At 37.9% G+C, this 16,897-nt stretch overlaps 1 protein-coding gene and 1 long non-coding RNA gene across 4 annotated transcripts in view; one reads left to right on the top strand and one right to left on the bottom strand.

The window, feature by feature from the left end:
* Window positions 1-16,897, top strand: part of RAB27A (RAB27A, member RAS oncogene family) — a 71,887-nt gene that overhangs the window by 48,130 nt on the left and 6,860 nt on the right. For all 3 annotated transcript variants that reach the window (XM_072808720.1, XM_072808721.1, XM_072808722.1), the window contains 3 exons: window positions 4,494-4,579; window positions 6,906-7,009; window positions 11,443-11,566. In XM_072808720.1, coding sequence (XP_072664821.1) covers window positions 4,494-4,579; window positions 6,906-7,009; window positions 11,443-11,566 — 314 coding nt within the window. The remainder of the gene's footprint in view (window positions 1-4,493; window positions 4,580-6,905; window positions 7,010-11,442; window positions 11,567-16,897) is intronic.
* The window catches only part of LOC140622936 (uncharacterized), a 17,369-nt gene continuing 12,766 nt past the window's right edge, over window positions 12,295-16,897 (bottom strand). Inside the window, exons 3-4 of the long non-coding RNA XR_012022593.1 lie at window positions 13,521-13,576; window positions 12,295-12,589 (exon numbers count right to left, since the gene is read on the bottom strand). This is a non-coding gene — a long non-coding RNA (uncharacterized lncRNA). The remainder of the gene's footprint in view (window positions 12,590-13,520; window positions 13,577-16,897) is intronic.

Genomic DNA, 16,897 nt, shown 5'->3' with positions numbered 1-16,897 from the left:
AATACTTAGAATGGATATTGGTTGGTAGATTTTTTTCCCCCTCATGATACCTTTAGTTTTGGTGTTAGGATAATATTGGCCTTATAAAATGAGTTGAAAAGTGTTTGGAAGAGTTGGGGAAAATTGGTGTTGATTCTTCTTTAAGCACTTGCTTAAATTCACCAGTGAAGACATTTGGGCCTGCCCTTTTCTTTGTGGGAAGTTTTCGATTACTAATTCAGTCTCCTTATTAGTTATATGTTTCTTTATATGTTCTATTTCTTCTTGAGTTAGTTTCAGTTGTTTGTGTCTAGGAATTTCTCAATTTATTATAGATTATTTAATTTTTTGGCATATGATTGTTCATAGTATTCATTTGTAATATTTTTATATATGTAAGGTTGGTAGTGTTGTCCTTCTTAAAAATTTCTTTAAAAATTATTTTAATTTGGGCACCTGGGTGACATAGTTCATTGACTTTCGGTTTCTACTCAGGTCATGATCTCAGGTTGTGACATCTAGCCTCACATTGGGCTCCCCATTCAGCATGGAGTTAGCTTGAGATCCCCTCTCCCCCCTCTCTCTGCCTCTTCTGCTTGTGCTCTCTCTCAAATAACTAAATCTTTAACAAATTATTTTAATTTTAATTTTTATTATTTATAGTATATCTGGTTATACAGGAGATCTTTTGAAAGCCTTCTGATTTTAGGAATTTGAGTCTTCTATTTTTATCCTTGATCAGTCTAGCTGAAGGTCAATCAATTTGTTTGATGTTTTCAAAGAAAAGATACCTTATTTCCACTCTTTATTATTTCTTTCCTTCTGTTTGATTTTGGTTTAATTTCTCTTATTTTCTAATTTCTTAAGTTTGAAAGTTAAGTTATTGATTTGAGATCTTCTTTTTTAATATAGGTGTTTATTGCTATAAATTTCCTTCTGGTAACTGCCTTAGCTTCATTTGATCATTTTTTTTTGTAGTTGTGCTTTTATTTTTATCCATCTAAAAGTATTTTCTAGTTTCCCTTGTGTTTCTTCTTTGGCCCATCAGTTATTTAAGACTCTGTTAATTTAAGACTGTGTAAAATGTATTTGTGAATTTTCCAAATTTTTTCTGCTAATAATTGCTAATTTTACCCCATTTTGAGTGAAGACATAATTTGTATTATTTCAGACTTAAGTTTATTGAGGCGTGTTTTATGATCTTACATATTGCCTGTCTTTGAGAATGTTTCATGTATACCTGAGAAGAATATGTTCTGAAGTGTTCCATAGATGTCTTTTATGTTCTTGGTTTATAGTGGTGGTAAGCCTTCTGTTTCCTTGTTCATCTGCCTATTTATTCATCTATCCATTATAGAAAGTGAGTCTTGAAGTCTTCCAATATAATGATTGGCATGTTTATTTCTCCCCCTTTCTCCCTATATGTTCTCAATAGAGTAACCCTTTTATCATTATAAAATATCTTTCTTTGTCCTCAATAACAATTTTTGTCTCAGTGTTTTTTCCCTGATATTAGTACAGCTCCAGATCTCTTTTAGTTACTATTTGCATGGTATTTTCCTCCTATCCTTTTATATACAACCTCTTTGTGTCTTTGAATCTAAAGTATGTCTCTTGTAGACAGTACATAGTTGGATCATGTTTTTAAATCCATTTTGTCAGTATCTGCCTTTTATTTGGAGTAATTTATTTAATATAATTCCTGATAAAAAGCATTTATGTTTGCCATTTTGCTACTTGTTTTCTGTCTTATTTTTTGTTCCTATATTTTCTCATGACTACTTAATTTTGTGTCATATACTTTTTATTTTTTTATTTTCTTAAAGATTTTATTTATTTATTCATAGAGACACACAGAGAGAGAGAGAGGCAGAGACACAGGCAGAGGGAGAAGCAGGCTCCATGCAGAGAGCCTGACGTGGGACTCGATCCAGGGTCTCCAGGATCATGCCCTGGGCTGCAGGCGGTGCTAAACTGCTGCACCACCAGGGCTGCCTGTGTCATATACTTTTTAGTATGACATTTTAATTCCCTTGTCGTTCATTATTTTTACTATATATTTGAGTCATTTTTTAAGTTGGTACCCTAGGAATTACAACTATCATCTTAATTTAACAGTCTAGTTTGGATTAATACCAACTTAATTTCAATACTATCATGAAACTCTGCTTACATATGGCTTCATTTTCTACTCCCTCCTTTGCACTGTTATTGTCATACAAATTACATCTTTATATGCTATGTGCCCATCAATAGATTTATAATTATTCATTCAATTGTATTTTAATCAGATGGAAGAATTATAAAAATGCATTTCTACTGTCTTTTATATTTATCTATGTAGTTGTCTTTTTGGTGCTCTTTATTTTTTATGGGTTTGACTTATTGCCCTGTGTCCTTTTATCTCAGCCTGAAGCACTGTCTTTATTATTCCTTTTACAGCAACTTACTTTTTACAATATCTATCTCTTTATTAACATTCCCTATTCAATGAGGCATTATTCTTTAGCTCTTTAAAAAAAAATGTTTTTCATTTATTTGAGAGAGTGAGAGAGAGAATGAATGAACACAAGCAGAGGGAGAGAGAGAGAAGCAGCCTCTGGGCCGAGCAGGAAGCCTGACTTGAAGCTTGATCTCGGGACCCTAGGATCATGACCTGAACCAATGGCAGACACTTAACCAAATGAACCACCCAGGCACCCCCATGCTTTAATTCTTTAAATATGATTTCTCTTAGTTCTTTGAACATGTTTACAATAGCTGATTTATTATGTTTACAATAGCTGATTTATTTAGTCTTTATTTAGTAAGTCCAACATCTGACCTTCCTTAGGGATGGTTTCTGCTGATTTTGTTTTCCCCCTGTGTATGAACCATACTTTATTTTTGTGTCTCATATACTTTATTGAAAGCTGGACATTTTGAATAATATAATCTAGCACCTCTGGAGTCCGATTCCTCCCCATTTCCTAAGAAGGGGGGCAGAGGGAGAAGGAGAGAGAGAATCTCAATCAGACTCTGTGTTGAGCACAGAGCCTGACTTGGGACTCTATCTCGTTATCCTGATATCATGACCTGAGCTGAAATCAAGAGTCAGATGTTTAACTGACTGACTTAACTACCCAGGTGTCCCTGAGTGTACAGATTTCTTGAACTAGTAAGTCTGTCATCTTTTTCTGACACATATTGTGTGTGTGTGTGTGTGTGTGTGTGTATGTGTGTGTGTTCATGTTCGTGTGTGCATGCCCATTTGGGAACATGTGCCTAATGCTCCTGCAGTCAATTTGTAGCTCTGCCTTAGCCTTCACTTCCTGCTTGAGAAGAGCATCAAAGTTAGCTAGAGATAAGACAATAAGGTCTTTTCAATTCTTTCCTAGGCATATGTTCAGCCCTTTACATGAGACCAGCCTGGAACTTTCCAAGGAACACTTTGGAGCTTTTCAAATATCCCTATGTACATCTCATTTCTTTTCTTTTTCAAGTTTTTTGGTTAGGCTTTTGTTAGCCCCAGATGGTTCATCTCTTGGTTTTCAAGGCTACTAGGAGTTGGGGAGAATGGTATGGGATAGGAAAAGTTAAAATGGCACAAAATTTATTGTTTTTACTGATATTCAGCCATTTTTCTTAAATAGATGCTTCTTAGAATGTTGTGAGCCTTTGTTAATTTTCAGAGTTTGGAAAAAGTGGATTTTGGCTTTTTTTTTTTTTTTTTTTTTTTTGCCAGTGTTTCATTGCTTTTATGGGGAAAGAGATCTTTAGAGGTCCTTCTTATTTTTTTTAAAGATTTATTTATTTTTATTTATTTATGATGGACATAGAGAGAGAGAGAGAGAGGCAGAGACACAGGCAGAGGGAGAAGCAGGCTCCATGCCAGGAGCCCGACACGGGACTCGATCCTGGGACTCCAGGATTGCGCCCTGGGCCAAAGGCAGGTGCGAAACCACTGAGCCACCCAAGGATCCCCTAGAGGTCCTTCTTATAAAATTGCTTCAGAATACTTTTTAAAGATGGAATAGGGAGGGATGCTTGGGTGGCTCAGTGGTTGAGCGTCTGCCTTTGGCTCAGGGTATGATCCTAGAGTCCTGGGATAGAGTCCTGCACAGGCTTCCTGAGTGAAGCCTGCTTCTCCCTCTGCCTGTGTCTCTGCCTCTCTCTCGCTCTGTGTCTCTCATGAATAAATAAATAAAATCTTTAAAAATAAATAAAGATGGTATAGGGAAAAATACTAGTGATTTGAGGGAACTTTGAGGAAAGGTGAATGGATTATTATTTTTATACAAATTATGTGTTATTTATATATTTCATAATATATTTATAAAAATATATGTGTATATTTATGTTTTAATACAAATTATTATATTATCCAAAGACAATTATTTGAATAGCATACAAACAAGGTTGTATTCCATATGGGATGTTTTAGAAGTCTAGATGCTTATGGGCACTTTACTGAACAGAAAAGTGAGAAGATTTCACTGGTCTCAAAAGTTTTCTTTTTCATTTTGCTGTTTTAGGTATACAGAGCCAATGGGCCAGATGGAGCCATTGGCAGAGGCCAGAGAATCCACCTACAATTATGGGACACAGCAGGGCAAGAGAGGTATGAGATCTTCAGTTATCTGTTCCTTATTGGAGGAAAGCGAAAACCAGCTATGCCCTTCACACAGTACCTGAGCCAGGAAAAGGCCAGCTGATTAGTTGACTGAACTTAGATAAGACTTGCTGCTAAATCTGCAGGAAATTTCAGTCTGAAATGATAATGATGTCTATTTCATACAAGGTCAAAGGAAAAATGAGCCCTTTTCAAATAGACTATTTTACTTAGGGACTTTCTACTTTTTCTACTTTTTTCTCTTCCTCCTTCCTCTTCCTCCCCCCATTCTCTTTCCTCCTCTTTCTTCGTTTCTCTTGTTCTTTTCTTAAAGACACTTTGCTCCATTTACTTTTGTTATTTACTCAGCCACAAAGACAACTACAGACATACATGCATTATTCTCAGCTGATTATTGAAACCTCACAGAAAATCTGATTGGAATTAACTCATATGGTCAGAAGTTGCTTGATTAAAATAAGCCACATGAAATCTTGATATAAAATTTCTTTCAGTTAGTTATAGCTTTTTTTCTCACAGTTTCCTCGAAGTATTTTTTTTAAGATTGATTGATTGATTGATTGATTGATTGATTGATGTAGAGTTAGAGAGTGAGTGAGCGAGGGTAGGGGAGGGCCAGAGGGAGAGGCAGAGGGAAACTTCAGCAGACTCCACACTGAGTGCAGTACTCAACAAGGGGCTTAATCTCATGATCCTTAGATCACATCCTGAGTTAAAACCAAGAGTCAGATGGTGAACCAACTGTGCCACATAGGTGCACCTGAAGAGTTCTCTTTTTAACTTTTTATTATGGAAATCTTTAAATATATACTACAGTGGATAGTATAATAAAATCATGTACATATTTCCAATAGTCATCAATTTGTGGCCTTATTTCATATATACCTCTACCCTTTCTTAGCCCCTCCTCCAAACTATATTGAAGCCAAATCTAAATATCAGATATTTTCATTTATAACTACTCTGGTATGTATTCGTAAAATATAGAACTCTTTTTGTAAAAACATGGATTAGAAATATTTGAGAAAACTTAAAATAACAGATTAGGTGACAAATTCATACCAGTATTTCCTTTCCTGGAGTCTATGCCTGTTAGTTGCAGACTTTCCATTGAAATAAAATGGAAACCAACCTTTAGAGGGAGAGAGAGGGGAGAGAGCAGAATAAAGCTTTGGGAGAGAGAGTACCAAGAAAGCATAGGGACTAAGTCAATACCACTCCCACCTTAAAGCCAAAGAAATGGTTATCAGAGTTATGAGACGTCTTTAGAGATGGAAATTAGAAGGTCATGGAACCCATTGTAACATCAAGTCAAGCCAAACTTTTTCAGGATGAGGAAAATATACACAGCAAGCACCATTGCTTTTAGTCTAATTAACTCTTAATTGTACAGTAAATTCTTTTCTTTTTGTACAGTAAATTCTTGACTGAAACTAAGATCTCCTGAGCTAGTTCTTTTTTTCTTTTTCTTTCTTTTTTTTTTTTTTTTAAAGATTTTATTCATTTATTCATGAGAGACACAGAGGCAGAGACATAGGCAGAGGGAGAAGCAGGCTCCATGCAGGTAACCTGATGGTGGGACTTGATCCCAGGACTCCAGGATCACACCCTGAGCAGAAGGCAGACACTTTAACTGCTGAACCACTCAGGCATCCCTCATGAGCTAGTTCTTGTGATCCCTGTCCAACAGTCTAGTTTTTCAAATCACATGGTCCATTAACACAAAAACTTATGTAAGTGATAAATAACTGTCTTGTACACTTTTGGAATATCATTATTCAATTTGTTTTTTAATTTTTAAAAATTTACACAGCTTGTTTTTATTTATTTTTATTTAATTCCAGTACAGTTAATGTCCAGTGTTATATTAGTCTCAGGTGTACAATATAGTAACTCTGCAATTCCATACATTACTTGGTGCTTGGCATAAGTGTTCTCTTAATCCCCTTTATCTATTTCACCCACCCAGCCAGCCACCCCCACCTCCCCTCTGGTACCCATCACTTTGTTCTCTAAGAGATTGGATTCCAAATAGAACTTTTGATAATTGTTGGCATTTTATAAAGCCTCAATATATTTTCAAATATGCTTTCTAGCTCTAGGTATCTATTTGATAGCATACTTTGCTAGATTTTGTGTAATTAAAAAATACTATATGCATATATAATGTGAAGTTATTAAAAACAATGGCACATTATTAAAAACCCAATTTGTCATGGATGAATTATTGGAAGAGGCCAATGGCACTATTGTTAGTTTTATATTCAGGAGTGGGGGCGTGATTTAGGTGACCAATCTGCTTTTATGTTCCTAGGTTTCGTAGCTTGACAACAGCGTTCTTCAGAGATGCTATGGGATTTCTTCTGCTTTTTGATCTGACAAATGAGCAAAGTTTCCTCAATGTCAGAAACTGGATAAGTAAGTGATATTGTTTCTCTGTCTCCTGCTCCCCACTTCTCACAATACAATGCTCTCTGAAATTCTGCTTCTGTTGTAAGTTGTTTTGGAGGAGCTCCTAGTACTATTAAAAATGCTGTTAAAGGAGCAAGGTTTTACTTTGGGGACAAACATTACTGAAATACTGTTTTCCCTAGTAATACTAACTTTGATTTTTTTGAGTACTTATCCTGTAGGAACATGGAAGCACTTTCCATGTAATCTTTTTGGCTTTTCCACAGAGGATGCTCTTATCCCCATTTTATAGATAAGGAAACAAGCCCAGAGAAGTTAAATCTCTAAGTATCTGCTTGCCTATTGTATGCTATCAGGCTTATATCAACCAGGGCTTAATACATCTACTACATAGAGCTAAATATGTCTTGAAGGCTTAATAGATCACACCCCTGGCTCTGTCTCTTCTGTACTCAGAGCTACACACACACACACACACACACACACACAGAAAGAGAGAGAGAGAAACACACACCTACCTTCATCTTGGCTCTTTGCAGAGATCCCAATCTCTTAAATGATTGGTTAGTAGCCTCTTAAAATCCTGCCACTAACAGTTGGCAAACATTACATTTTTCTCTATTGTTTGTAATAGCACAAACCTAGAGAATCTATTGGGGAAGGCTGTGATGTTAAATTCTTAACATCCAAATCCTTAAAATGAAACACTTTTTTAAAAATATCTGCTTTTTAAAAATAAAAAAATATGAAGGGGTCATTGGCTGTAGTTTTAATAGTAGAAAATCTTATTTTTAAGAATGAGTTTTTAAATAAGTAATTTATGTGGTAGATCATGATTTTCAAAGTATTTCCACATACTTTGTATCTGACCCTTGCAAGCACCCTGGAGGAAGATTCAGGCAGGTGGTGTGTCTTTATTTTAGAATGAAGACTCTGGGACTTAACCAGTAGTCAACTTCTCTGAGGACATGGAATTTGGCTTTCAGTTCAGTAGCCTTTTATGCTCCTTCTCAACTAAGTTAATCATTATGATTTGAAGAGCTATTTAATACTTTAAGTACAAATTCCTCAAATTTAGTTATGCTTATGGGCTTCACTTTGTTAGGTGCTTGTGTTGCACACCTCATTATTTCGATTAAAGCTGAATGATGATGGCTATTTTCTAGTCCTTTATCCTCAGCCCTTGCTCATCATCCTCTTCTTTGTATCATTCTAACAAGTTCTGGGCTTTAAGTCAAACACTTTATAAGATTCTTATTAGAGATGCGCTCATACAATCTTAACATTGGGAGATCAACAACCCACCTGTTTTCACAGGTAGAAATGGAAATTCTGAGACAGATGGCTCTTGCCTATCTGGACTTTTTAGATGATTTAGATAAATAACAAAATTATGGGAAATTATGTGTAATCTATACATTTTTTGTTTTCCTTATAGTGTAAAAGAAGTCTTAATGCACAGGTAGAGAAAACTTACACATTTTGAGGATTTCATATCTTCAATGGAAAATATTCTCTCCCCCAACCCCCCTTTAAAAAAAGTTCAGTGTCAAAGGTCATAATATCAAATCTTAATTAGGAATAAAAATTTATTATCTATACATTTTATTTGTCCTCTGCCTATTAGCATTTTGAATATTACAGGGATCATTCATTTCTTCTTTTTGAGGGGTATATACTAGAACAAAGGTACTGTTGCATTGAACAGGTAGTTGACTCCTGGGGCCTGACTTGCCCAGGGAGAGGAGAGCAGGTCTCCACCCTCCCTTTGCTTCTCCAGAGCTGCCATTGCAGTCCTTTCTCTCTTGACTCCAAAGCTGTCCATGTACTGCGGAAAATGGAATACATACAAGTCCAAAGGTGAGCCCTGCTGAATTCAGGAGACTGAACAGAGAGCTGAGTCCTCTGAACTTAAATCTGATAGCTGAAAGGAATCAGGTGGTGTTGTATTCACTCATCTGTCCTCCTGGAGCTCAGATGGGAAAGTCATGCCCATAGTCATTCCTCATTTAGTGGCAGCCTATTTCATAAAGAAACTCTAAAGTAGCCTGAATTTGTAAACATGGCTTCTATAGCCTCACATGAATGGTATCAGAGCCCAACAGGTATATGTTTTACATGTTTTTGCCTCTATATTTTTATTATTAGTATTCTATCTGAAAAGCCATCCCTACACCCCTCTTTTTAAATTAGGAAGGAAAAAATATAAAGAAAAATTACCAATAATCATACTTCCAGGAGTCTCCAAAATAAACACTATTAAACATCATTACTGGTGATACTTACATAGCACTTCTAAATGCTATGTTAGTATCATATTAATTTAATTGTTCTCAAGTGTGTGTGTGCATCTGGATCACCTAGAGTGTTTGTTAAAACACAGATTCTGGGGATCCCTGGGTGGCGCAGCGGTTTAGCGACTGCCTTTGGTCCAGGGCGCGATCCTGGAGACCCGGGATCGAATCCCACGTCGGGCTCCCAGTGCATGGAGCCTGCTTCTCCCTCTGCCTGTGTCTCTGCGCCTCTCTCTCTCTCTCTCTGTGTGTGACTATCATAAAAAAAAAAAAACCAAAAAAAAAACACAGATTCTGGGCTCCATATGCCAGCATTCCTGATTAAGTAGATCTGGGGTGGGATCTGAGAATTTGCATTTCTAACGAGTTTCCTGGTAAGGGTAAGGCAAGTGGAATTGAAAAGGAAGGGGAAGTAGAGAGAGAGGTAGTGTGGAATGGTATTTAGGGGATGTTACCCAGTTACTGGCCCTGGTTACAGAATCCAAGGAGGCCAGAGGAGGGCCTTTCTCTCTTTATTGTGTGATGACTATTTTTTCTTCTTTGGGCTGATGGAGGACCAGAGAACACTTGAGGATAGTGTTCACATTGGGAAAGAAGTAGAAAGATAGGTTGGCCAGGTGGGAAGAAGTCAGAGTCTGGAGAGTTTAGAATACCAGGTAAGGAGAGTAGACTTGATCTCAGGTGAGATGGTGTTTAACCATGTTAGAAGCACCTGAAGAAGGCCCATGGACCTTACCTGGAGAATCACTGAATTAACTCATTTAATCCATACCTTAACTCTGTGAAGTAAGTACCATTATTATTACCATTTACAGATGGAGAAATGGCCTTCCTCAGGGTCACACAGCTAATAAATGGCAGAGCCAGGATTCAACCTTAGACATAGTCAGTTCTGAGTTCATGTTCATAATCATGACACTGGACACATATGGGGGTTAATAGAGCACAGAGCCACTCTGGAGACTAGAAAGCTTTCACAGTAGAGGTAACTGAGAGGCAAGTCATAAAAGAAGAGTGGGGATTCCTGGAAGGAAGGTTGTGGTTGGGTATTCAAGCATGTGGGGACAGCATGTGTTACCAGCTTCCTGGAGGAAAAAAAGCACATGGCAGTTATTGGAAACATGAATAGACTGGTTTTGCCTCTCTATAGGCCTTGTTGCCCAGTTGTCTCTTGAAGGCAATGGTCGGGGCCCTGAAAATCTGCACCAAGTGTCTTGCCTATGTTAATGGTCAGTGAATACTTGCTGACTAGATTTTCTCTCGATAAGATATAATGAACATAACTTTGTAATGAGGAACTAAAATGTCGACACTTTTTGGTTAACCATGATAAAAAATAAATTAGGTCATTCCAACTTTGAGCTAGGTCTTCTTGTGATAGTTTGGGCTGCTTTAATTTCATTATGGGGTATGGTGAATAAGAAATAAGTCTTTATTTTACTTGGGAAATTAGATTAGTGAAAGCTCTTTTTAGTGGGAAAATTAGATTAGTGGAGCTCTTTTTGTTTAATTGCTTTTTATAAAGTATGCCTATTTATAGGTTTTCAGGTAAAAAGTGATAAAAGCTGTGGAATAAGAATTATAGTCTTTTGCTTCCCCTTGGTTCTGGTGACAGACTCACTTCCTATTTATTCTAGGTTTTCTCTCATTAGTCTTACATTTTGCTTATTTTAATTGAATTGAATCTGCCTTAGGATTGTAGAAAAATGTGAAAACATTTCAGATAGAAACAAGCTAGTTCATAGGAAGACAGTTCTTTTTAAAATGTTGCTGTGGAGAGACACTATACAAAAAGCAGAGCTTTAAGATTAGCAATAAGCACTAAAAATTCTTCAATTTTTTCTTCAAATGGTTTTTCTTCAGTAGAAACCACATGTGTGTGCAACCATGGTTGCTCACGTTTACACCTACACATTTGGAGGGGTAGCGAATTCTACTCCTCTCTGACACAAATAAGGTGGGGTGGGATATATGCTTAAGGATAAGGTTTAGATCTCTATCCCATCATTCAGTTTTGCAGATTAGGTTATTGATGCTTTGAAAGCATATCATTTCCTTATGACCGTATATCCATATTACAGTTTTTCATATATTCTCCATTGATCACACACTTATATTATTTACCTATAATAATTTTTCTTACAGGCCAACTACAAATGCATGCATATTGTGAAAACCCAGATATAGTGTTATGTGGAAATAAGAGTGATCTGGAAGACCAGAGAGTAGTAAAAGAGGAGGATGCAAGAGGACTTGCAGAGAAATATGGGTGAGTCTTTTTGTAGAAAAATCTAGTGAAAACATTCCCAATTCAAAAATTAGCACATGAATGGGTAATGGAAAATGCAAAAGCAAAAAATTGAAACAACACACTCAGATGTAGGCCTTGGGAGGTATAAACACCTACTTTACATATTAATGTTATGTGATAGTGGGAACCCTAGGAAAAATATTGGGTGAGGGCCATGCTTCAATACCCAAAGATACAAATGCAATGAAACGCTGGGACACCTGCACCCCGATGTTTATAGCAGCAATGGCCACGATAGCCAAACTGTGGAAGGAGCCTCGGTGTCCAACGAAAGATGAATGGATAAAGAAGATGTGGTTTATGTATACAATGGAATATTACTCAGCTATTAGAAATGACAAATACCCACCATTTGCTTCAACGTGGATGGAACTGGAGGGTATTATGCTGAGTGAAGTAAGTCAGTCGGAGAAGGACAAACATTATATGTTCTCATTCATTTGGGGAATATAAATAATAGTGAAAGGGAATATAAAGGAAGGGAGAAGAAATGTGTGGGAAATATCAGAAAGCGAGACAGGACATAAAGACTGCTAACTCTAGGAAACGAACTAGGGGGTGGTAGAAGGGGAGGAGGGCGGGGGGTGGGAGTGAATGGGTGACGGCACTGGGGGTTATTCTGTATGTTAGTAAATTGAACACCAATAAAAAATAAATTAAAAAAATACCATTTTATTAATCTCTTGATGTTTAAAGGAAGACACTTTTGAGGGCAGATGCCCAAACTATAAGTCAGTGTCCCCAAAATGAACGTAGGAGATGCATGGGATAAGAAAATTCTCTTTATTCAGCAAGAAACTTTCAATGTGCTGCTGTAGAGAGCCCCAGCATATAAGGAGGCCTATGGGCTTTGAAATTTCTCGACTGGGAGAGGATTGTGAAGATTCCCTTGGTTTAGGTTATATTTTTGTGGTGAAGAATCATCTAAAAACTGGTCTTCCTTGAGCTCTGGGAATAGCATCACAGTAGCATTAAATGGACCTGAAAGAAGGGGTTAGGTGCTGCTTATTAAAAATGTCAAGGTCCCCTCTACAAAGGAATTTGTGCTTTACTTTCTACCTCTGATACAATGAGAACTCAAATGTGTATGCTAATTACCCTTAATATAGGTGGGAGGCAGCAAGTAGAATTGAGAACGGGAAGTAGAGAGAGAGAGAGGTAGTATGGAATGGTATGTAGGGGATGTTACCCAGCTACTGGCCCTGGTTACAGAATCCAAGGAGGCCAGAGGAGGGCCTTTCTCTCTTTATTGTGTGATGACTATTTTTTCTTCTTTGGGCTGATGGAGGACCAGAGAACACTTGAGGATAGTGTTCACATTGGGAAAGAAGTAGAAAGATAGGTTGGCCAGGTGGGAAGAAGTCGGAGTCTGGAGAGTTTAGAATACCAGGTAAGGAGGGTAGATTTGATCTTGGGTGAGTGTGGGAGGTGGGTGGCAAGGAGTTGCTGAAAGCCTTTTGAGCATGGAGGGATGTGATAAGTACTTCTTTACATCAGTCTAGGGGTGGTGGGTGGGGTGAAATGGAGGGAGGAAAGACTAGAGACAGGGAGATTGTGGTGATCTGTTAGGTGGGTAGGGGCTATATTTGTGGAAAAGAAAAAGGAATAAATCAGAAAAAATAGGGTAGGGCAGAACAGGATTTTAAATCTTTTTCAATTCTAGGGGTGGAACAAGGCAAGGTGGGCTGGGGAGTGTAGTCCCCTCAACTCTAATGGCTTACATAATCTGGCACAGATTTGCAATAGGATGTGGAGATTTTCACTCTTGGGTAGATGGTGTTTAACCATGTTAGAAGCATCTGAAGAGCTTTTAAGAAATGCTTGTGTCTGGGCCTCACTTCTGAGCTTCTGAGGTAATTGGTCTGGAGTGGTTTATCAGTGGTTCAATATTCAATTGAAGAAACATACTTACATATAAAGGGATTTGTTACAGGTATCTGACCTTATGCACTTGGAGAGCTGGTTAAGCTGTAAGAAAAATTATTATAGGTAAATAATATAAGGTGGTGTTTCTGATGCGGAAACTTGAAGTCCACAGGTCAGGTAGTCAGGAAGAAGGTGGGTTTAAGGTGTGGAGAGCAAACACCAGCAGACACCAGCTGGGACCCATAATGACAGACTGAAACCCGGTCAGTGCTGGGTTACCTCTGACCTGGATGGTGTGGGTATCCTAGAGAAGCCAGGGACCTTTGTCACAGAGCTAAGCACACACACCTGGCCCAGGAGTTGGAGAAACTAAGGGAGGAAGGTGGAGCAGGTATAGGTCTGGTTGTTGGTTTATGCCAAAACCAGATGAGCCAGTAGGTAAGCAATGATGTATGAGAGCTACAGAATGGCTGCTGCTTCGCTTCCACCCCCAAAACTCCCCTGAATCTCTCCTGTGATCTTCCCTAACTGGAAAAGAAATTCTGAGAAATGTTCAACCTAACCAAGTTGACATGGTACAAAACCACCACAGGTGAGGGCCTGGGCACTGGTGTCTTTAAAAACCTCTCCACGTGATTGTCACGTTAGAAGCACCTGTGGAGCTTTTAAAAAAATACTCAGATCTGGGCCTCACTTCTGAGCTTTGACACAATTGATCTGGTGTAGTGATTCTGAGGTGGAGACTGGCAAAGCCCCACAGGCAATTCTGATATGCTTATCTACTCTTGAGAGGCATTCATATTGTGTAGTGGGAAGGAAAGAGGGAGGGCCAGATACCGAGAATAGTGAAGTGTCGAAACTGGGAGCTGGGAGCTATGTTGCAAGGGGTTAAGGAGGAAGTAAGTGATGAAGCAATGGAAACCGTGCACCTAGGCTATGCTTGTAAGAAGTAGGTTAGTGAGGCCAAAAGAAATAGGGCATTTAGGAAAATTGGCTAGATCCAACAAGTATGTTCTCAAGGGCTGGAAGAGAGCCAGGATTGACTTTATCCCCCTCTCGACTTCTTCAGACTTTGTTGGTTTCTTCTGTTCTGGTTCTTAGGATTCCACATCCTGCCTGGTATAAAAAGCCCAACATTGCCTTCTGTCTGTAGGGGAAGTTGGAGGGAGTCTTTTGTCTGTGCCCAGCTCACAAGGTCTGGGGAGTACTTCATAAGAGGGGCTCTATCTAAAGTTTCTGAATTAAGTTAAAATGAGAGAAAGGATTAGCAGGTAAGATAATGGAATCTACTGGAGAAGAATGGAAAGAGATGGAAACAGAATTTCCTTAGGAATTTGGAAGAATAAAATAAAGTTCTGGGGGCACCCGGGTCATTCAGTTGGTTAAGTGTCTGACTCTTGGTTTCAGCTTAGGTCATGATCTCAGGGTTGTGAGATCAAGCCCGGTGTTGGGCTCCACGCTGGGCATGAAGCCTGCTTAAGATTCTCTCTCCCTCTGCCCCTTCCCTCCACACACACACACACACACACGCACACACGCACACACACGTGCACACTCTCTCACTCTCAAATCTTAAAAAAATATATAGTTCTGTAGGCTGTTTGGCAGTTTCAGAAGATTTAATGAAATGATTTAGTACACATGCATTTCACAAATTTGGTATATAAGTTTAATGATCATTTTCACAGAATTTTTTTCATTTGTAATCCTGATATTTTTATTGATTGCACATGTACTAAAAGGTTGTGTTGGTCAGTTTATCTCCATGCTAATAGTGGTAGAGTATGGTTTATGGCACATCTTTGTATCATTTGTATGTTGTCTGATAAATTCACATTTTTTTGTTACTATTGTGCTATCTCTTCTCCCCAGTACCTAAAAATAAATCATTGATTCATAAGTGCTTCTCTTAAATATATATGTGCTTGAAGAATGAAAGACTGTCTCAGAAAAACTTCACAAACCTAATAAAGAGCATGTTGTAGTACAAATATGGAAAATATATTTGTCTGCAAGAATTCTATTCTGCAAGGACAAGTAAATCTGAGAATAAGACATTCGTGTAGCAGTCAAAAATGGAAAGGGTGAATTGAATGTATAATGAAGAATATCAGACATTTTATGTTTAGTAGGCAAATAATCCATTTACCTCTAATTTCCTGTAATTTTTAGTTTTTTTTTAGAACAAGGGCAAAATAATGCTTTCTGGTATGTTATATTCAATAATAATATAAATGAAGTCAGACAAAGGAGCAAAACAGAAGTTTGTCTGAATTTGTTCTCCTGCCAGTCAAAATGAGGACAGTCTACACTGTTGCTGAAACATTTTTAAAAATAGCTACAAAGTCAAATATGTTAGAAGAGCAGACAGAACCAGCATTGGCTGGGATGCCTGGGTGGCTCAGCAGTTGAGCATCTGCCGTGGGCTCAAGTCATGATCTCTCAGTCCTGGGATTGAGTCCTACATCGGGCTCCCTGCATGGGGCCTGCTTCTCCCTCTGCCTGTGTCTCTGCTTCTCTGCGTCTTTCATGAATAAATAAATAAATAAAATCTTTAGGGAAAAAAAAAAAAAAAACAGCATTGGTAACATTCCTCTTTCAGGTGATACTATTGGGTCTCAAAACTTAGTGTGTGTCAAAAATCACCTGAACTCTGGCTCCCAAGTAATTTCTGATTCAGTAGATCTGGCTTGGAGCCCAGAAATTTGTTTCTAAATGATTCCTAGATATTGCTCCTGCAGGTGGCTGAGGACAGCGCTTTGAGAACCACTGGCATGCATGTCAAGTTACTATCAGGTGTGTGTGCTGGCAGATACTTCCCTTGACAGTATAGTTGGCAAATCATTATGCACAGAATATGAAGCAATTGTTTACTGTGCCATGCATAGGTGAGGGAAGTGTGCTTAATGACCCATCACTGGAAAATCCATGTTTGAGGAAAGGTTTTTTTCTTTTTCATAGTTGATTAAATCAGCTGTGATCTAGACTGGGAAGGGACACAGGGATTGGTACTGAGGGAATGCCAGCCATAAGTTGCCAGGCAAGGACTTGGTGAGTAAAAATGGCTGCATCTAAATGCCTTCCCACTCTTCTTTTTTCACACAGGATAGTTGAAAGTCATTACAAGCCTTTTGTTTTTGATTCTGAGTTGAAGGAAATACAGAAAATTATGAATATGATGAAAGCATGGTAATTGAATGTATACATATTTCATGTGCTATACAAAGGAATGGGCAGCACATGCTTTTAAATTGATAAATAATTGATTATAACATTGTATTAGTTTTAGGTGTACAATGTAATGATTGGATATGTGTATATATTGCAAAAACGATCACAATAGGTATGGTTAACATCCATCACTACATGCAATTATATTTTTTTCTTCTGATGAGAACCTTTAAGATTTATTTTCTTAAGGGT

Source organism: Canis lupus, chromosome 32, assembly GCF_048164855.1.
Source record: "Canis lupus baileyi chromosome 32, mCanLup2.hap1, whole genome shotgun sequence".
Classification (NCBI taxonomy): domain Eukaryota; kingdom Metazoa; phylum Chordata; class Mammalia; order Carnivora; family Canidae; genus Canis; species Canis lupus.
The sequence above is the reverse complement of the archived record's forward strand: the minus strand, read 5'-3'. Positions and strand labels throughout refer to the sequence as shown.